Consider the following 22389-nt stretch of genomic DNA (forward strand, 5'->3'; position numbering starts at 1 on the left):
TAATCCTCAAATAGTAGCAGATTTTATCTTTTAAAAACAACACTGATATAACTACATATATATACTACGTATACATGTATACATTATTTAATAAATAATGTAAATAAATTATTTTATTGTCTACTAATTACCAAAATTCACAGTTCTGTCTCTCCAACTCAATGTATTTCGATTGCCCGCTATGAACTTCCTGGAACTATTTGAGGTCTACGTGAATCACGTGACGATCGAGCGTTTTGGACTTCCGTTGACGCAACTCTCTCTTTCCATGGCTCTGGTCTGGTCCAGTTGTTGTCTAGTTCAGTCTAACCTGCAATCACCACCGCTTATTCTGTTTCTATGGTTACAGTACGCGACACTGTCGTGAACTACTCTACGCTTTACGGCAGCCGGGTGTCAGTTGCTGCATGTGGCACCATGTGAGTGCCGAATAACAGAGAACAGTCAAGAACTGAATGTATTCTGCAAGCTATTCACTGTCTGATAAACGATCACATAATAGTGTATCGCCGGGCAGCTTTTTTGCATTTTAAAGCGCTTATAAATATACTATTTTTGTGATGTATCCTTTTGGCGACGAGTAACTGTGCATTCTGGTATCATCTGTGCTTTAGAGATGCTGTATTTCATCGGTCTTGGTCTGGGCGATGTTAAAGACATCACTGTTAAAGGTTTAGAGATCGTCCGGCAGTGTAGTCGTGTTTATCTGGAGGCTTACACGTCCATACTGACCGTCGGGAAGGAAGCTTTGGTATGTGGATGATTAAACATATTATAGTGTCTGAATCCTGACAGCTGACAGCTCGATATGCATCATGTCAAAACCAGACGATTGCATTTTGAAATATTGCGTTCATATGAGATGGGGAGATACTCACGTCTTCTGCAATATGCTGGTCGATGACAAATAATGATGCCTGAAATGATAAAATGACTTTTTGAAAGATCTAGTTTAAAACACACATGCCCAGAAATGCAATATTTGTATTCATAACTGTTTCAGACATTTTTAAAAAGGTAAAATATGATTTAATCATTTTAAAAAAAGTTCTAATAAACGTTCATTAAAGTTTTCATACATATAATTCATAGTAAAAAAAAAGTTTTAGAAATGTTTGAATCGTGAATATTATTTTGGAGTTACTCAATTTTTTGTCCTGAACTAGCTGTGTCTTTTCATAAAAAGGTCTAAATATATGATATTTTTAAGAACCTGACTTACTTTGACATGGAATCATGAAGCTCTACAGGTGTCCTCTCTTTGATATCATTTCCTGTTTAATAGTTTCTTGTCACATGACAACAAAATTGACAACTTCTTGCACCACACTGATTATTTAGCTATTAATTGATTACGTTTTTAAAATAATATTTTCCCCCATAATTACCTTTTTTTTTTTTTGACTTTTATTGGATATTTTTCACTACTTTGACATTTTGACCCCACACAAAAATATCAGAAGGAATATTATTTGGAAATTAAAAATATTTTCATTTTCATTGAAATGGTATATTCAAGTTCTTTAATGTATAGTTTTTAATAATTAGTGAATCAAAACTATTTAAATGAAAAGTAGAAGTTTTTTCTTTCATGGTTTGTTTCAACTCGTCCATAAGGAATTTCAAACATTTATTTTAATGATATTTATTTTATTTATATTATTGCTTGTTGATTTTGTCATTTGAAAAGTCACTTTGGATAAATACATCTGCTAAATGAATAAAATATAAATATATATTATATTTACAGATATAATATTTAATTTGTATATGTCTCTGAAAACTAATACTAAGAATTAAACTTTGTCCTTTAGATCAAAAAAGTGCAGCACTTGATACAATCTGACATGAAATTTCAGAAACATCAGAAATACTGATATTTCGCACTCACATTTATGGTGCCGTTGTGTTCGGTCTCAGGAGGAGTATTATGGGCGTGAGTTGCTGCTGGCTGACAGAGACATGGTGGAACAACAGGCAGATGAGATCCTGAAGGGAGCAGTTGTCAGTGATGTTGCGTTTCTAGTGGTTGGTGATCCTTTTGGGTAAGACTAACTTAAAGATCTACAGTAGCCAGTCTCTGCTGTTAAAGTCATATTTAATCCATGTGTGACAATAACTGCAAACTTGTCCTGAACTAAAATATCCATCAATGAGGATTAACCCTCAACAGTATAGTTTGTCAACTTTCATTTATGAGGTTTCTATGCATATTTGTCATATGATGCACCTCATGTTGCCATTGTTTTGACTCACCCATAACTTGCAATCACATATGCCACAATCCCACAAGTGCAATGACTCATCAGAAAATCTAAATCCAGACATTACACAGACTTGCATTGCAAAAGTTTTTTCACTGGCCTATCCGAGTCAGATTTCATTATTAATAAAGAAATTATATTAGAAATTGGAGAAAATGTTCAAACTTATTTGGCTAATAAACTCCATTCTGATTCTGATAGTGCCCACAAAAGCAATTAAGTGCACTTGAAAGCATGCACTCCTCAAAATAAGTTTCCCTTTAAACCATAAGTGTAAGGGAAAAAAAAGCCCAACAGAAGATAAATAATGGAAATGTTTCCTAAGAAATGTTTATTAGTGCCTGAAGAGCCACAGAGTGGTTGAGCACTAAAGCTCTGGGGTGCAGCATTGTCGGTCTTACCAGAAATGGACGTCTGAGGTGTGGGTACTTTGGAAACGCTCCAGAAGAGATGAGCTAATTACGCCGCACTTTACCGTCTCGGTCGCTTCTAGTCATGGTTGAGCTTTGCGTGATGTTTGGCTCCAGCGTTTTTCCAGCCAAACCACCGAAACCCACATAGCGGGAATGGGGACGGGGGTCTGACTCCTCAACTCTCCTGCACTTCAGAATGTGTTGGTTTAATCAATTTAATGATATATTCAAGATCGAAAGGATAAGCGTTTTTGGTACAATTTGGATTACTTCATTACCAGCGCAACACAGTAGTAAGAAAGATGTTGATAAGTAGCCATTTTTCTGCGGTTGGCGCATGTTTTGGAGTCGTGTACACAAAAAAAAAAAAAACCTGCATTTCTTCTGTCCAGAGCTACTACCCACAGTGACCTGGTTCTGCGAGCGTTGAATGCTGGGATTCAGTATCGCATTATTCACAATGCCTCCATCATGAACGCGGTGGGCTGCTGTGGATTGCTGGTAAGGCTAGAGTTGCAGTCACATTTACTGTCATTCGGCGAATTTTCGTGGGCGAAATCCAGTCAATAGCAATCAACAGGATTGGGAATGTCACATGTGGGCGAAAGATTTTCCCACACAGATTTCGCAACTGGTTCAAATTGGTCATGCAGATTCGCCGCTTTGACCAACAGAAAGCAGTTCGGTTTGAAAGTGACTTCTGTGTGAGTTGTGCTTCACACATCGCTACACTATTACCAATAGACCTTATTTGCCCCCGAAATTTTGCAGAAAATTCGGTAATGCTACCGTATTTCAACTCAGTGCTTCCCCATGGTGTCATTGTCAACATGTACTTTCCAGAGACTGTACTTCGCTATCGTGCGTCATTCGTGCCCAGTCTCTCGTGAACATGATCAAACGGCATTGCGGCCTTTGTGTCGTAGGCGTCCCAGCGGAGTCTATCAACGAAGCTTACTGGCCATCAATAACAGCCCCCTGTATTGACCTGTCAGGGCAGCTTTGTGTACCAAGAGGCCCCAGATGCCGTCCTAAACTCACGATAGGCGTCTTCAGATGATCTGAGATTAGCGGTGCCATTTCTAAAGGATATTATTTAGGTAGGAAAAGTAGGTCCTAAATCATCTACTGCAGCTGCTGCTCTCAGCCACAGAGGGATCTGGAAGGTTAACACACGCTTTGCAGTTACTGTTTGGGTGTAGATCATGACACACTAATTGGAAGCAATCAACTACTACTATGATTGGAGAGATACGGCATATGTCACTAAAGAGAAGTCTGTCAGTTCACCGGAAGATCGAGTTATGACATTTTGATTAAAAATTGCATGAATCAATTGGTAACAATAAGATCAGCTTGCATTTAGAAATAGGTAAGGTGAATTTTCATTTCATGCCGACTTTAAATGAATATTTCACCCAAAAATGAAACCTCTGTCCTTGTGTTGTTCCAAACCTGACTGACTTCCATTCTTCCGTTAAACACAAAAGAAGATATTTTGACAAATGTTTCAACTGTTTTTGTTCATACAATGAAATGACTTTCATTGTGTGGAGAAAAAACATTTTTCATGTTCAAAATTTTTCAAAACATCTTCTTTTCTTAGACTATCAGCATGCTAAAACCTGCAGAGCCCTGCACATGCCATTCAGGAAAAAATAGATATCATGTCCACTAACTAAAAATATGTTCCCATAACGACTTGATTTGTGGCCATGTTTTAGTTATATCGTTTGCATTTTATCAAACTTTAATCTGTTTAATTAATACTGTTTACTTAATCCGTTCCCTTGTTTAGGTAAGTAAAGGCTACGCTTGTTACCTCGTTTTAATTTAATTTGATTTAGGGAGGGAAGGAGCAAATTAGTAAGTTGTGGGTACTGGGTATGATATATTGTTTACAGGGCCCAGTAAAATCTCTCTTAATACCCTTTAAGTCACCACTGCTGAATTTGTTATAGATAAACAAAAAGGAATTCATCTAGGACTCCAGTTGTCCTCACTAACCGACTAGGTCAGGGGTGTCCAAAGCTGCTCCTGGAGGGCCACTGTCCTGCAGAATTTAGCTCCAATCATAATTAAACACACCTGAAGCAGCTAATCAAGGTCTCCAGATTCACTAGAAACTTCCAGGCAAGTGTGTTGGAGCTGGACTCTGCAGGACATTGACCCTCCAGGAGCAGGATTGGACACCCCTTGACTTGGTAGATGTGGGACGACTTCAACACTACCTATATGTTTGTTCATATCGCACTAATGTGATCTTCAGAGGGTCTGTAGGACCTAAAGTAACTGGTAACAAGTCTGCTTGCTGTAATGTCACTTTGTTGTGTCAGCTGTGCGGCACTCTAGTGTTCAGAATGATGTCATGCTTACTGAATAACAGGAAGCACCTTGTCGGTGGCTAAACCGAACTGGTTACTCGTGAACACTGACCAATGCAAAATAAGATCTAGTGTGAATAAATTAAGTATGAATGTGATTGCGTTTTCCGCCTTAGCTGTACAACTTCGGGGAGACAGTGTCCATTGTGTTTTGGACGGACACATGGAGACCTGAGAGCTTCTATGATAAGATCAAGAAGAACAGGGATATGGGCCTGCACACGCTGTGCCTGCTGGGTGAGCTCTTCCTTTGAGTCTTTGTGAACGAGATGTTCTAATTAGAAAGAAAGTTATATGATGTCATGAACACTCACAATTGGCAGGTTCTCCGGTCTCTTGGCTCACTTCCCCAAGCAAAATTCCATGCATGTATGTGTGTTTCATCTTTAACGGTCACTGTAACAATGTGTCAAAACCAGAAGCGACGACCCCCGTATTTTGACGTCCCGTCAAATAGGCATTTCCCTTCGGGGCGCGCATTAAACTTGGACCCATTGCAAATGCTTTGGTACCCCCAAGGCAGATGGTCGCAAATAATTTACGTTTATATCTGTGTGCCTTGGAGATTTCCAGCCAACTCTTAATAAACCCCCGTGTTCCAAAGTGCCAGTGGGATTTCCCATTGGAAGGCGTCTTTGGTAATGAATGTTAGTAAAATCGTAGTCTACTGGTCAGGGGTTGTGTCTCATTGGCTGGCGGGACAGAGGGGGAGGGGCGGGAGTCCCCAGGTGCTTCCCAGCTGAGGAGTCGGAGAGCAAGAGCAAGGACAAAAATGAGCAAGAGAGGGATCAGGGTTATTAACCTCATTATTCAAAAGCAAACAGAGGAAGGCGGGGATCGGACACCTCCCCGTCCACCCTTGGCCGCAAGAGCGCTTATCTAACACAATAAGCTGCAGACACAACAAAAGCACACATACACAGACAAAACACAGGGAATATACACTGCATCCATTCATCATAATGCTGCTAACAAGACGTGGGCTATTAATCAAGCTGGCAAATATTGGTTAATTTTTTTGCTGGTGTTTCTAAATTAAATTCAAAAATAAAATTAGATTTGTAATTCCAAAAAATCTGACACAGTGTCTACACCAGACGTGAACTTGTTCCATTTCAATTTTTTGATACACTACTCTGCTACCCCAGCCACATTTTTCTCTATCCAACTAAAAAATAAAAGTGATTTTGTTTTATTAATATCAATAATAAATTTAGAATTGGTAATTTTCTGGTTTCCCCCCCATTTTTTAAGGATTTATGTCAGTTTTCTTTCTTTTTTGATTTTTTTTTTTTTTACAAATATCATTAATTAATTAATTATGAATTTTATGTCAGTTTCTCCATTTCTTTTTTTTTTTTTTCCCATAAATATCATTATGAATTTGCTGGGTTTTTTAAACAAATATAATTGAGTTTTGTGTAAATTTGCTGTTTTTTAAACATCGTTAATTGATTATTAATTTTATGTCAGTTTTAAATTTCTTCAAAGCTGTTACGTAAAAAAGTTAGATTTATATACATTTTCTTTGCCATTCTAAAATTCATGCGAAGTCAGTTTTGATATTATATTTCCATTTATAACGAAAGTAGGAAACAAAGAAATTGTCCTATTTTATTGTAGCTGAAGTTTGGCCTTGAACTTTCATATGATTGGTCTGTTATTTATGAACATTTTGAGGTTAATGTCGCCCCTTTCAGTTGTAGACATGGTGTGAGAACATGACTGGTCATGATTTGTACATCTGTCTTTGTTCTCAATATGGAGCCCTCTCAGGTGCAGTCTGAAAATGTACTCGCGCTCCAGACTGAGTGGGGTTAACAGCCCCAAATGGAGGGGCGACCTAATATTTATGATGTGACATTAACATCCAGAGAGGCCTAGTTTATAAAACCCAAGCTTATTGTATCGTACAACACTTGCAACTCCCTTGTTTCGCAGATATCAAAGTCAAAAAGCAGTCCATGGCGAATTTAATGAGGTAAGACTCTCTCACTTTCTGATTTTCTGTGGGGTTGAGTGGGTTCTGCTGATTTATATCTAGTCCTGTGGTGCTTTTTTTGTGGTTTACAGCAGACATTGAGTTAACATTTATGCAAGTTGCTGGGGGGCAGACTGGTCGAGTTGGAAAAAAATAACAAAAGTAAAAAAACGTGGCCGCTTGTTTGACTTGGACGCATGATATGTTATCATGGACCTTCCCTGGGCCGCCTCCAGAACTGCCATGTTATAATTTTCCCATCTGAAGCCTTCAGAAATATGTTTATCGGCAACAGTGAACTTCATCAAATGCTTTCAAACTTGAACATAAAGCCTTTTTGAAAAACTTTCACTGGTGTTGAATTTTTTTTCATTGTAGAAGACAGTTGTTAACTCCTTGCACTTTGTGTAATTTTATATCCAATCCACATAAACCCCAAATGGGTTTTAGTGTTCCACTATGTACGCTATAAGGAGACGAGCATTAGGCCTGGTGCGTGCTCCCTGTTAAAGGCTGGAAAGTGTGTTAATGTCTCCCAGATTTATTGGCACTGCTGTACCATTACTCGGAAATGGAATAACCATATGCTGCATGATTTTGGTCACAGTCAGATGTTTGTCCAGTGAGGTTGGTGCCCTTCACTGCAGGGCGGGGGAAACAGCCCAAAAAGAAATTCAAAGCATGTCTCCAACTTCCTTAAGTTGACTGATTTCATTAAAGACTGACCGATGGTCCGTTAATGGCTAATGCACCTTAAGCATGCAGAGTATTTAACTTTAAAGCTCAGATGTAAATTGCATTAATGGCCACCTACTTGCTCAATGTTCTGGGACCACCTGAAACATGTGCATTAACTAATTTCGACACTGTAAAGTATGCAGACAGATTAATAGATGACGCCAGATACTTCTGCTCACCTTAAAAGTTTATCAATCCCCTCTCTTTCCAGGGGTCGAAAGATTTGAGCCTCCCAGGTACATGACTGTTGCTCAGGCAGCTGAGCAACTCTTAGAAATACTACAGAACCGACGGGATCGGGGTGAGGAACTGGGTAAGTAACTCTCGCAAACCTTTCTGAATTGCATGAAAACCTCTGTAGAACAATCTGGACGTCTGGAAGACTTGAGACACTGGCAAGCAATGATGGAAAATTGGATTAGATTTGATTGAAAGCTTTGTGAGCGTTGGTTTCACGGTTTATCCTATGTTCTTTCCTTCAATGCAGCAATGATTGAAGACACAGTGTGTGTTGGTCTGGCTCGGATCGGAGCCGAGGACCAGACCATCCGTTCCGGGACGCTGCAGGAGTTGGCGTCCTGTGACCTGGGAGGACCACTTCACTCAATGATCATCAGTGGACACCTTCATCCTCTAGAGGTCGACATGTTGAAACTCTTCAGTGGTCCGGAGGGATTGAAGACCTTGAAGATGACTGATAGTTCCACATACGGTTCTTGATATCCAAGAAGCTTGTTCTCCACAAGAAAAAAGTTCCCTTTTCAATGCTCCTGGGTTTTAAAAAAAGGAAAAGCAGACAAGGCAGTCCACGTGAGAGCCTAGAGCTGCCGGAGGGTCAGGAGAGCACACAAATTACAGAATTGTTATTCCAGATCAAATTTGACCACTATAACCTTTAAGCACCGGTCGGGCCAGGTTGCATTTCATTAGAAGATTTAGATTGGGAGTGGGATGATTATTTTTACGTGTGGTAGTCATGTTCTTGCTGTCAAAAAAATAAATGATGGAATTATAATAGAGGAAATGGAAAAGGTTATTGTGGACCAACTGCATCTGGGTTGCATTAGTGCCTCTGAAATTGGGCTTTATTTGAAATTGGCATAATGTTTCTGTACATTTCTTAATGGAACTTTTTCAGTAAGAATGAAAATAAGATAAAAGCGAATACTGAGATTCCTTTGAGCATGTCATAATGGATGAAGATTGATTTTCGTACAATAAAGACACTCATTTCGTTGCCACTGATTGCATCAACGCCCTACTTGTGGTTTGGCTACTTTCATCTACATCTTTGGTTTTGTTTGTGATCTCTCATTGCATAGAAAGTGAATAAAGCTATTGTCAGAAAGTAGTTTGCCTCTGTCTGGTTTATTTACACAAAGACAAATTTGAGTTCACGTGTTGCATTTAAAGATTATTGGGTTTACAGATCTGCATCTGCTTTTTACTCCCATCAAAGTACAAAGCCCAAGATTCACTAACTTTCTTTAAACATTTACTGGTTTAAGTGAAGGTTATATATATAATTATAAAATCTAACATGTTGGTGCAATCTTAATAGCTTGGCAAACAAAGTTTAACAACTGTTAAACAATATAACAATACAGTCCTGAAAATACCTCAAAACTCTTCATCCTTTCAAACCCTTTCAAATGCAACTAAAAAAAGTAACAGCTGAAAAACACAAAGTAAAAGGTGTATTTAGGTGAAAATCACTGGAGGAAGTCTTGAAAATCACAAGGAAATCTTGATCAATTTTAAACTGGAAAAAGTCTGTCTCCAGACAGAACTAGCCTTGATTAACTGTTTCCACCAATTACTTGAACGGAAATAAACCGTAATAGGCTCTGACATTTTACTGCAAATATGTTGGACTTGCCTACTGATGCTTGTACCTTCCTGTGCATAAAAAAAATCATGGAGTTTTTATAATTTCCATTCAAGTCATTCATCAAATGCATAAAAACAGCTGCTTCCGTGTCATTCTGTCTATATGACAGGTTTTATGAACTTGTTCATACAAATTTCACACCATGCATAAACAGCAAAGCCATATGCAAAGGAATGTTTTAATGTAGACAGAACTCAAGGTCATAAAGATCCAGTTTTCATCGCATTCATGTTGACCATCAAACATGATGGTCCAAGCGATTGTCCATGATCATTTTTAAAAAGGCACTTAAGAAATGCAGACAAATGTTTGTTTACATAATGGCATTGGCGAAAAATTCTGCTCTTCTTTACAACTGTGCAACTGAAAATCAAAGCAGGTGAACTACAAAAAGTCAATGAATCACATACTGCTATTTTTACAAATGTCCACTGAACTCCACATTCAATAATTAAAACCCCATTCTAATAATGGAAAAGGGCAGCAATTATGAGGAAAAGAAACAGTTTGTCATGATTATAAAAATCAAAAGAATTGGGGAACTTCCAAAAAAAAAAAAAAAGTTCAAATGATTGAGTGGGTGCACCAATGTTGCAAGTTCTTCCTTCCCTCAAAACCATTACATTGTTGTAGCTGGTCAGTTGTTTTCTGGTAAGAGTGGAGTCAGACTGCTGGACTGCATCAGCTCCATCTTGATCCAAAATGGAAGTGGAGCGACAGAAACCCAAAGAGAGATGGGTTGAGGTGGAGAATTTCCCCACAGCAGCACAGAAGGCCTTTGGTCCCAGGACTCCCAAAGATCAGGAGAAGTGTGGCGGACTTCTACATGGCTGCCACTTCAATCTGAACATACAGTTGTCTGACGCCAACCTGGGCACAGGGCAGAAAAGATCATGTAATGGAAACTTTGAAATGTCCCTTAATAAGTGAGATGAAGTTGTTAAAGCTCTGTTTTCCAACGGTCCCCACCTGTGTAAAAATGTTGTGCGTTTGGCTGAGAATCCATCTAGAATCTGCGTCGGGTGCCACAAGAAGTTTGAGTGTACCAATATACACATCTGTGCAAAGGGTCCAGAAGTGAGGTTCTTGGAGATTATAGACACCCTGAAGCTGCTGGACCTGCAGGGAACATTAGTGGTTAGCAAACGCAACCCCAGTTTTTCTCAAAGGTTCTGTCATTCATTAGGGTGCTTGGACTATGGCTATATAGAACTATTTCAGGCAAAAACCTGGAACAGCAAGATTGAGGTCCTGACCCTCAATAGGGTGTCAAGATCCCATTTTTCAAATGTGGCTACTTGGTTAGCTAGTTATGTTTCGGGACAACTTGGCTACAATTCCAGTTAATATCCCAGGTTTACTCTGTCTAACCAAGTAGCCAACTTTCACAAATAGGATCCAGAAGATGGAAATGACTCACCCTTTGGTAGCATTCAGGAAGGGTATGGTCCAGAGAAGGAGGCGTCCGTTGCATCAAGATCCCTATGGATTCCCTGAGCAGAGGAACCACACTGTGGGAAAGAGGGAGGCGAGAAATGAGTCGCCGTTCTATGAGACATGAACTCAATGGGGCGCCAAGTACTAGGCAAACTCTGGCAACAGGAAGGGATGCCACACATAAAGACGTCATTGGTTATGAATTGGTTAGTGACCAAACAGCTTGACACATCGTGTTATAAGCTGAGGAGAGGAAATTCTGTCATTATGACAAACAAGAACTCTTTTCATTAGGATTATTTCTGAGCATGCTTAACGTGGTCCAACATAAACTTGCCCATCTTATGTTTGGGGTGGAGTAACAGAGAGCTGTGCTGACGTCATTCCAACAGCTGTAGTGCACGTGAGCCAGCAAGCAACCCTGAACAGACGAGGATAGACATCCAAACCCATTCATTCTGCTGAAGAATCACTTGGCAGAAACGGTTGACCGGTTAAGAAAGGACTAGGACTATTTCTCTTCTAACCAGTCAGCCGTTTCAGCCCCATCAAAGCTAGGTCTTGGCTAGGCCAGCATCTTACAAAGTCATCAGTCCTCCTTCAAACCTTCAAGACCTGACCACTGCTCCATCTGGGAACCATTAGAGGATTCCTTGGTTTGGACTTTTTTCCCCGTCCCTAATCTACTCTATCAGCCCCATGTTCTCCTGAACTCCTCCCTGTAACCCCAGCCTCAGTTTGGGAGACGCCAAAGTGGAGAAGCTGATCACGGTCTCATTTGGACATTCATGAAACTGAAAGCAAATGTGGCATCAACAAGGATGCATTTCACAACATTTGACCTTGCTAAACACTCTTTGGCACACATTGCTGAAAAACTGCAACAATGTTTGCCTACAAAATATTTTGCCCCAACATTGTTTTGATAAAATTGTAAAAACTGCAATCATGTTACTCACAAGGCTTTGATTTCACAATAGTCGGGTCTTGAACCGTGAGGTTCCACAGACTTTTACTACCCTATATCGAGAGCATACATGAGTAATATCAATATAAGCACTACGCTCCAGACCAATCTATAGCAATTCTGACTACTCGGCACACTTTATGGTCAAGTAACATTAGGTAATGTGTTTAAAATGCAACGCATGCAAGTGTTTCTGTTCAATACCTCCCTGAAGATGACTGGGGTTTACCAAGCAATGTTTGCAAGCAAGCAAGCTTGTAATCTACACTAAGCCATATAGGAACATGAAAGCAGAGCCTGATTGGTCTGTCTCATCCCTCTTTGAATCTATTAGCTTTAGTACACCTGGAAAGTAAAATAAATCAAGTCTACTGGCAGACTGACAAATTAGATCCATTCTGTCAAACTGCACAACATGTCAACTTTCTGAAGGTTTTTCTATAATTACCATACGTTTCCATCAACATGTACTGTGACAGGGCATCATAAAACTGGCCACTGTGCATTCCTCTCAGTAACCGGTGTGTTTGTCCCTCTTTTGGACAATAAAATGAAAACAGGAAAGTACTGGATGAGGGTACCTCAGACCTCTGACATCATACTATTGTTCCACACCTTCCTGTTCAGTGAAACGGAGGCACTCTTACTCACCGTTCGCTGGTGCTTGATCGATAACCTGCCCCGAAAACGCTGTAATGCAGTTACACAAGTGACTCAGCTGCCTGAAATACAATTTACGTGCGAGCATCAAGGTTAAGCTGGCCAGTGACACAGATGAAATGTCACCACCTAGGTCAGGGTGACAATCGGGATAAAATATTTCTGCAAGGACGCTTGTAATCACCTATGGACTTTTTTGGAAACCAGGAAAACAGCTTGGAGTCACGCGGCACAAAGCAGTCACTCGTAAAAGCACACGCACTTCTAAATCACATGGAAATGATTGGTTATCACGCCCAGACAACCGGAGTACCTAATTGGAGCACAGAAATATTTATGACACCAGAACCACCGCAAGAATGAGGTAACTGTAGTGAAGTCTGCGTCTGAAACATTACAGTGGGAATAAGAGCAGGTACATTTAACCTGAGATTTATAAGCAATATGACCAAACAAACTTTTCCATTTCTAGGGAAAGTAGTTATTGGGATTCCACCACAAAAAACTTAAGATGCTTTGCTGCTAGGAACCAACTGCACTCAAGCTATGGTGGTCATAACCACAGGATTGTATAGCTATTTGGCCTTGTGCATAACATTTATGCCTGGATTCAAAGGCTCATTTTTATAGTTTGAGAGTCTGCAAATGTTCAAACATCTTCTGACCAGCTCTACCAACACTTTACAACAAATGATCACTAATACTAAAACTTTTTCCCCACATAGCTGATGGTCACAAAAGGTCCAATCTGAATGTAGAACACAATTTGTGTAAAACTGAATGAATCTCATTAAACATGTCTGGGTCATAACTGAATGATACAGCCCTCAGATAACATAAATTACTTATATATGCAGAGCTGAGTGTTAAATAAAGTGCTGTTGCATGTATATGTGGCTTGTTCCCCACCTGCACCAATACGCCGTAAATTAGCATTCTGAAAAAAACATACAGTATCTAGTAGCCGGCACAGATACAGTAGATCAAAGAATAACACAATAACATGCAACAAAAGCAGTTTTGGAGAGCCTTTAGACACATTTGCACTGAGGCTTGACAAATGAATCCATCCTCAAAGGCCCAGCTTAGTACGGCCAGAACAAATGTTAATTACTGTTAACGTTCTTTACGTGCCCATTCCTCTGGCTTTAGGCTGGGACCCAAAGCGATTAGCGGTCTTTGGAAGACTTTAGTGGTGGGGGACTGCTGTAGGCCACAGCAACATGACTCCTCCACTCCCTCCAACTAATCACAGGGTACCGGAACAGATCCAGCCGCTGCAGCCATACCCAGATATCCCCCTAAAGCAAGCCTACCGCACCCAGAGCGGCCTTAGCTAAACACGGCTCAGTTCGCGTGCAGCAAGGGGTCTTTTGCAAAGGGTCCCCCACAAATGTGTCATGCCTCGGGTGCTGATGAAGGAGAAGTCCATCATCTTAGCGAAAGGTCAAACATCCAAATGCGAGCAAGATGGCTGGATCAAAACAAGGCGCTATCTTGAGAATATCAATCTCACAATGAGGGGTACATGGGAAAAATGCTGTCCAAACAAAGCAGAGTCCATCTTAACGATCAAACGAAGAACCACAGACATTCCACGCGGCTAATTATGGTCTATCTCTCTCAAGACTTGAACGATAAATGATTCTGCTGCGCCAGACGTACACAGGCATGAAGCCCAAATGCGTAAGAGAGTCTAGAGTTGCAGATGAACTCATGCTTTGGTCCACAGTACCATCTTTCACACTAGCATATCATGCGTTTAATAAATCTATATCCATAACAGCCGTGTTTCCCCAAACACATTAAGCCTAGTTCTTGAGAACACATCACTTTTCTTGGGCGATGTTTGGAATAGCATACTAGCATACTACTATTTATGCAGTATATAGTAGATATGCTGTACTTACTATGCAAATTTTGAACCCTTCAAGTACCCTTGACATAGTACATTTGGCAAAATTCCAAACAAAGCAGAGTCCATCTTAACGATCAAACAAAGAACCACAGACATTCTACGCGGCCAATTATGGCCTATCTCTCTCAAGACTCGAACAATAAATGATTCTGCTGTGCCAGACGTACACAGGCATGAAGTTCAAATGTGTAAGAGAGTCTAGAGTTGCAGATGATCTCTTGCTTTGGTCCACAGTATCATCTTTCACACTAATGTATCATGTCTTTAATAAATCTATATATATAACAGCCATGCTTCCCCAAACACATTAAGCCTAGCTAGTTCTGGCGAACACATCACTTTTCTTAGGAATTGTTCAGAATAGCATACTACTATTTCTGCAGTATATAGTAGGTGTGCTGTACTTAGTATGCATATTTTGAATTAAGTACCCTTGACCTACTACATTTGGCAAAATCCCACAATGCACTGCATGGCACTCGACTTTGAATGCAACACAAAAGAAATACTTTGAAAAAAGTCAATGGGGTCCAAATTTTTCCAAGTTTTCAGATCATTACATGGGCAAAAACAGTCAAAACATTCTGCAAAATATTTTCATTTGTTATCCACAGAAAGAAGTATGCCATACAGTTTTGGACATGACAGTAAGTAAATAATGTCAGAATTTTATTTTTACACTAATGTAAATTAAAAATTACTGACTTGATGCATACAGTTTTGCATACTATTTTTAGAGTAGCAAACAGTATGCAGTATACACTACGGTTTAAAAGTTTGGGGTTGATACGATTTTTTAAAAGAGATTAATACTTTTATTCAGCAATGATGCATTCAATTAATCAAAAGTGACAGTAAAGACATTTATAATATTACAAAAGATTTCTAATGCAAGTAAGTGCTGTTCTTTCAAACTTTCTACAGATATTTCCACAGGAACGTGAAATCTTAAGCTTCACAAGCTCTTTAACAAGCTCATTTCTGGTTTGCAACTGTTTTTAATTACCTGCTTTGGAATTTAATGGCTTTCCATAGTTGTGTAATACCTTTGTACGTGTGCCATACCAGATCGGCCTCCAGACTGCACCTGAATGAGACCGAGACGCTGTCACGCAGGTGCAATATGGGAAAACGTCCACAGTCTTAGCCCTACTCTCAGTTCTCAGGATTTGCCTCTCGGCCACTGCATGGAAAACTGAAGAAGAGGGGGAAAAAATGTCTAAGATCCCCCTTTATTGAGAAACAAAGAGAAAGAAAAATCCATCTTAAAAGATGCCTTTGTTGAAGTAACATTCACAGATCGCCACCACATTCCAGAGAGGGAGAAGAAAAGTCTCAAACATGGACAAGAAGGAGGGGTGGGGGGAGGGGGGGTTTGGAGGGACGAGATGAATATGCGGGAAAGGCTTTGCTCAGACTCGTGCATTTTGCAAAAAGGGGCCACGAACGGTGCCTCTTCACTCAAGCACAGTAACCACGGGTCATCTGCAATTTAAACATGGTGCAGTCCTGCTCAAATTTACACAGCCTTTACATACATTTACCTACATTACACACAAAAAATAAAGCATACTCATCACCATAAAAGCATCTGATGGCATTTTCAAGACTATGGAGGAGGAATGAGAGGTTTGGTAGGTTTAAAAAGTGATGAAATGCTATGCATTTTTCCTTCTCGACTGGAGTTGTATGAAAAATGCCACATGAGAGAGTCAAATCCTGTGTTTTCTGGTTTTGCCACATGTTGAGAAAGTGCTCTGGGGCTCCACCCTCTGAGCGTGTATCCTGTAATTCACCCGGCTGGAGCACCAACGGCTTCACAGGGCTCTTGGTGAAGGGTACTGTGAAGTGGCTTTTGTATGATCTGTGTTAGGTGCTGTTGAGGGTTTCTGGGTGGGGTCTGAGGATTGAGGATTGTCTTGAGTTGAGTCGAGAGGGGTCAGTGCTCATAATAGCATGGGCCGGGGTTTGCGTACTCACCTCACTCCTATGAGAATCGCGATGAGCATGGAGCAGATGGGGTCGGCAATCATCAGGTCGTATTTTTGCATTAGGATGGCAGATATGATGACACCGACACTGCCCAACGTGTCCGCAACAATGTGGAGAAAAACTCCTGAAATGAAGAAAATGAGGGTTTCGATTTATTCTGTTCAAAAATCTAAAAGAAAATACACACTACTGTTCAAAATGTTGGGGTCAGATTTTTTAAAAGTCTAAAATACAGTAAATATAGTTATACTGTAAAATATTATTATAATTTAAAATAACGTTTCTATTTTAATATATTTTAAAACTTAAGTTTATTCCTGTGATGATAAAGCTGAATTTTCAGCATCATTACTCCAGTCTTCAGTGTCACATGATGATCCTTCAGAAATCATTCTAATATGCTGATTTGGTCCACAAGAAAAATTTCTTATTAGTATTAATTAATATTTTTTGGAAACTCTAGTGCATTTTTTTAGGACTCTTTGATGAATAGAAAGTTTAATGAATTTATTGCATTCTTGCTGAATGAAAATATTAATTTCTTTTTAAAAACAAATCTACTGACGTCAAATTTTTGAGCAGTAGTGTATATAAATACAAAAATTATTAAAATGTTTTTATTATATCTCAGTATTAACTTAATATAATATACTTAATATTAATACTAATACATTAATATTTATTACATTTAAAACAACTATAAATTGTTATAAATATTAATGTTTATTAATAATTCCTTTTAAGTATATTAAGTATATTAATATTGAGATATAGTAAAATATAAAATAAATCTCAATAAAAATAATATTTATAAAATGTTATATTAATATTACAAATAATTTAAAATAACAGAATCAAACTGAAATACCAAATATTTGTGTGTGCTTTTAGCTTAGCAACTTGCTAACATCAAACTTTATTAGAACCAATTGTGAGTTGAGGGAAAAAAAAAAAAGAAAAGGCAATTTGCATGAGTCAATGCCCAGAGTTTTCCAAACCGGTCACCTATGAAGTAGGCAGTTATCTATGTAGGTAGTTTACAGCAAGTTATACACTAAGGCTTTTGCCTACATGAACGGTCCTGGTTTCACTTAAACAGCACTAATGAGTTAATATTGTGCCTGAGATGAGGATACGACATTTGCTAGCACCCATGTTCAAACATGACTATTGCAGACGGAACAAACCCGCTGTCTTGGATACCATCTCTAGCGTTAACCCTCAAACTGATGATGTCATTCCACAAACAGGTCATACGAGTACATCCTCGAATGGATGGCCAACCTGCAAGACTGCCCTCCCTGAATAAATTTCCAGATTCCAGAATATATAATATCATACGCTACTATGTTAAAACCAACATGAGTGAGTCAGTCAACATTTCCTGAACTCAAGGGTCTGTACTGGCAGTCCTGTTCAACACTGGAGAATAGCTGTGGACTGTGGTGTGACGGCACTGAGACGGTCCACTAAGTCCTTTCCTTCCCTCAAAATTAGATGACATACTTGCGGTTACTTTCAGTTTTGCAGAAAGCACGACTGCAGTAATGGAGCAAACTCCCTAATAAGTGAAGACCCCGTCCAAATGTGGTCAAAACAAATACTAGAAAAATAAAAAGAATGCTGGAGCTCTTTGTGTTCTTAGAAACAACAGCTGTGTTTAGAATAAAATTCTAATATTGATAATAGCTAACTATTACTAATAGCTTACTATGCTGTACAAACAAATTAAATTAAAATAAAATATATATTTTCACATAATACTAATAAAAATAATCAATTATTATAAAATATTAAAATGATAAATATGAAAATATTTATATTTTATTAAAAGTATCTTCCTTTCATCAAAACTACTACTACTATTATATTATTAATCTATTTTTGTATCACTTTTCCACAACTCTATTAATAATGTTTTATATTAATAATATTATGATTAGTGAAAATATTTATCTTCTGCAAAATAACAACAATTAATATTCTCACTTAATAAAAATAATAAAATATTACATTATATTTTTTTGTAAAATAATATTTTTATAAAATAATAATAATCACCGTTTATTATTATTATAGTAATTTAATAATAGTGATGATAATCTATTTTTTGCTAAATATTGCTATTAATAATTCAAAATATTTTCATAATTGTCAATTTATTATTATTATTACTTTATTATTATTATTATTAAATATATTTTGTAAAATAACATCAATAATAAATCATTTTTGTGTCTTATTATAATAATATTCCATTATATTCCAATATTCCATTGCAAAATAGTGGTAATAGTGGTAATAGTACTTAAATAAAAAGCCTTTCTAAAAAATAATAAAAATGTCTTAACCACAGGTATATAAACACATTTTTAGACAAATCAAGTTTCATTTGTCACACTGCAAAAGGAAAGTCAAGTGCATTGCATTCTGGAATACAGTAGTCTGGGCAGTGCATAATATTTCATACTGCATGTTTAGGCAAATAGAGAACATCTACCAAGTATTCTGTGTAAAAAGTAAGTATAATAAACATAGCCAAAATAGGCATGAAAATCTTCAGGACGGGAGGCTGGTAGGATCTACTTGCAATTCATCACGGGGAGTGGAGAAGAGGTCCCTCGGCTGGGATGGAGGCAGCATAACCTTTTGCACTGTCACCTCCTCCCCTCCCCTCCCCCTCTCTACAAGGTCCTCCCCTCCGTGCCCCGTTCTTTCTCCCTTGAGCAGGCCTCCCAAAGGATCCATTCTCTCTCTGTGTGTACCAGGGTGAAGGGGACAAACTACTTTCTCTGCTCTGCTCTTTCCCACACAAGCTCGAACAAAGGGATTTAAAGCGACAGTGTACCACGTTTGCTCCGTTGTCCGTGTTAACCTGGTCACCCCCGAGTCAAAGGTTAGAGGTTGGGATGGTCAGAGGTGTCACTTGGTTGCACATAAATGTCCATCATCCAGTTACGTCTGATCTAGAGCACTCATTTCAAGTGGTTAAAGGCAGGGTATGTGATTTTTCAAAAACACTTTAGAAAACTGATTCGGGCCGAATAGCAAAACAAACTTGTAGCCAATCAGCAATAAGGGGCGTGTCTACTCGTGATGTGGAGGAGAGTGCTTTCAGTGCATGGGACGGACATTAGCCGAGCCGAGCGACAGAAAGATAGAGATGGCGGATAAAAAAACAAAAGAGGAAAACGTCTGCGGAAAGATAAGGCAAGAAGTAGGACCCGTGTAAAATATTGGATCAGCTTTCCAGTGCTGGAGAGAACTCAAGGAGCGGAGGCCTGCGATCGGACGCCGAGGTTGCTATGTTTCTTCTCAGTAGGTGAGTAACACCGTGTCTACAACAGCTAAAGTCTGCCTACACCGGACGCGATCAAACGACCGTTGAAAACCATTTGAAATGTGTGTCAGCACATCATAAATAGAACCCGGCAGCAGTTTTCTGTCGGGATTTGTTGCGCCGCGCCGCTCACGTCCGTAGACACGGTGTAACATTGGTTTTGCTTTGTTTCACAGAACTAATCGTTCCCTGGGTTGCGTATGTATATGTGGGGCGGAGCTATCAAAATAGGGGCAAGACCCTTTTGGGGTAGGGGCGTGTTTGTTTTGGTGATTTCAAATATAAACATTGACTACCAGAAATCCCTTACTCTGCCTTTAAAACAGTTTGTGCAATAGATGCCCTCCATTGACATCTAGTGGCTCACCCCAGTCAATGCATTATCAGAGTTATGATTAATTGGAGAGAATGACAACAAATCCAAATTAAATGAGCACTCTTAAAAGAAACTATAACCATTTATCCTTTTATTGATAACATTGACAAATACCCCAAGTATTTACACACTACATTTTGCAGATAAGAAAGTCGCTTGAATCATTTGAGATCTAAAAATGCCATGTTTATTTCAAATCACAGTGTCACCTAGACATAAAAAAAAAAAAAAAAACTGAAGGTGCAAATAAGAGCTTTCCCCAGCTTAACATTTCATCACTTGCCTCTGGTTAAAGCTGAAAATGTCCCTAGACTCTCCACACATAAAATTATCAATGTAATCAGTCAAAATTACACAAATAATAATATAACCACAATTCACAAACATCCTTTCAACAATGCAGGAAGCTTATGGGGCCGAACGAAACTGAACTTTAAATATAGCAACAAATTGTGCATTTTGAAAGCTGGGAAGAGTAGAAAAAAAAAATAAAAAATAACTACGTCAACAGCCACACAGAAACACACCACCTTAAATAGTTTTAAAAGAGTATGTACTGCTACCACTTTGTTTATTGTTGAACGGTGTGGAAATATTTTGTTTTTGCCAATGCAGTTTAATAGCAAGCTGTAACTGGACCACCAGCAAACCCAGCACTGAGAAAGTTTGGTTGTCTAAAGTCAGAGCTTGCATGCATTGGGCATCTCTACTGGTGATCAGTTTATAGCAGCCTTGACATCAAGACCTCTTAGACCCAGACTTAACTGATACTAATTGGCAGCGAACAAATAACTTGCTGCCCAATTAGGACAAACGAGTTCTTTAGTCATCCTCATCTTCCTCTTCTTCATCCTCCTCCTCATCGTCGTCATCATCATCATCGTCATCCTTGGGTTTGGATTTGGCAGATGATGCCCCTCCGCTTCCTTTCCCCTTTCCTCTGTAGTCAGCCATGTCCTGAGAAAACAAAACACTAATCAACATTGGCTACCAGAAATCGCTTACTCTGCCTTTAAATGAAGAAAATGCCTCCCTTCTGTTTTTCCTTTTTTTTTTTCAAGTTTACAAGAGGACCTCATCCACAAAGAATTCAAAATATTGACCACCTATAAAAGAGGAAAAAGCTGTCTAGACCTGATAGATGTGATTGTAAATATTTTCATATCTGGTGCCTCTTTAAAAGCAAGGCAAATATTGCGACAAAAGAGATCTCTAGCGCCATCTGGAGGAGAACAAACATACAAAAAGGCCATACCTTGTAATATCTGCTTGCTGGAGCCTTTTCCCGGTGTGTGCAAGTGGTCATCTGAGGACACAGGCAGATTAGAAATGAATCATGCTATACTAGACACCATTACGATCAAAACAGTTTCTGCAATTTTCACACAGTATGAGGACCAAATATCACATCTGATGCATTATAATGGTACTGAGTCGTAACAGAAACTGCACTCAAATCTGTAAGTTAGCTTGAGGTCTCACCATGGCAGTGGGGATCGTCATGTGAATGCCCATGTCCTCCATGTGAATGTCCGTGTCCTCCGTGTGAATGCCCGTGATCGTGTTTGGACTCATGACTGTGTCCGTGGGCTTCATGACTGTGTCCATGTCCCACACTGCCATTAAATAGAGAATGACTGTGGCCATGACCTTAAAAATAAGAGGACAAATCTATAAAGACTTACATTTAATCAGTCAATTATAATAATAATAATAATACATTTAGGCTGTTGCTAAACAAATGAAATCAGTATTAATAAAATTCATATTAATCTTTGCAGAAGTTGCATATGAAGTGGCATTTAGATTTACACATGTTAAAAATGCAGCTTAGAAGGACATGGAATGCTTTAACCTGCAGGTACAAATGCATAAATAATGTTTTGATATTTTAAACATGAAATACTGATATTTGAAATTATTTAAAAAATGAAAAGATACTTTAAATGTGAAATTAAAACCGCCAGCAGGTGGCAGCAAGTCACGGTTAATAAGCGAGTCATTGCGATTGAACCGAATCATTTAAAC

At 38.8% G+C, this 22389-nt stretch overlaps 2 protein-coding genes across 2 annotated transcripts in view; one reads left to right on the forward strand and one right to left on the reverse strand.

Moving 5' to 3' along the window:
- The first annotated feature begins 178 nt into the window (after nucleotides 1–178).
- The window catches only part of LOC107757489 (diphthine methyl ester synthase), a 27511-nt gene continuing 5300 nt past the window's right edge, over nucleotides 179–22389 (forward strand). The window contains 8 exon segments of the mRNA XM_016574970.1: nucleotides 179–751; nucleotides 1921–2045; nucleotides 3070–3178; nucleotides 5178–5298; nucleotides 7003–7042; nucleotides 7992–8003; nucleotides 8005–8093; nucleotides 8268–8837. Of these exon segments, the coding sequence (XP_016430456.1) occupies nucleotides 617–751; nucleotides 1921–2045; nucleotides 3070–3178; nucleotides 5178–5298; nucleotides 7003–7042; nucleotides 7992–8003; nucleotides 8005–8093; nucleotides 8268–8500 (864 nt within the window). The 5' untranslated portion in view covers nucleotides 179–616 and the 3' untranslated portion in view covers nucleotides 8501–8837.
- slc30a7 (solute carrier family 30 member 7) overlaps nucleotides 9831–22389 on the reverse strand; it is a 16956-nt gene continuing 4397 nt past the window's right edge. The window contains exons 6-11 of the mRNA XM_016574969.1: nucleotides 21844–22011; nucleotides 21617–21667; nucleotides 16634–16769; nucleotides 11092–11182; nucleotides 10641–10790; nucleotides 9831–10541 (exon numbers count right to left, since the gene is read on the reverse strand). Coding sequence (XP_016430455.1) covers nucleotides 10494–10541; nucleotides 10641–10790; nucleotides 11092–11182; nucleotides 16634–16769; nucleotides 21617–21667; nucleotides 21844–22011 — 644 coding nt within the window. The 3' untranslated portion in view covers nucleotides 9831–10493. The remainder of the gene's footprint in view (nucleotides 10542–10640; nucleotides 10791–11091; nucleotides 11183–16633; nucleotides 16770–21616; nucleotides 21668–21843; nucleotides 22012–22389) is intronic.

This window comes from Sinocyclocheilus rhinocerous, unplaced genomic scaffold (assembly GCF_001515625.1).
Source record: "Sinocyclocheilus rhinocerous isolate Xijiao unplaced genomic scaffold, SAMN03320098_v1.1 scaffold2578, whole genome shotgun sequence".
NCBI classification, from domain to species: Eukaryota; Metazoa; Chordata; class Actinopteri; order Cypriniformes; family Cyprinidae; genus Sinocyclocheilus; species Sinocyclocheilus rhinocerous.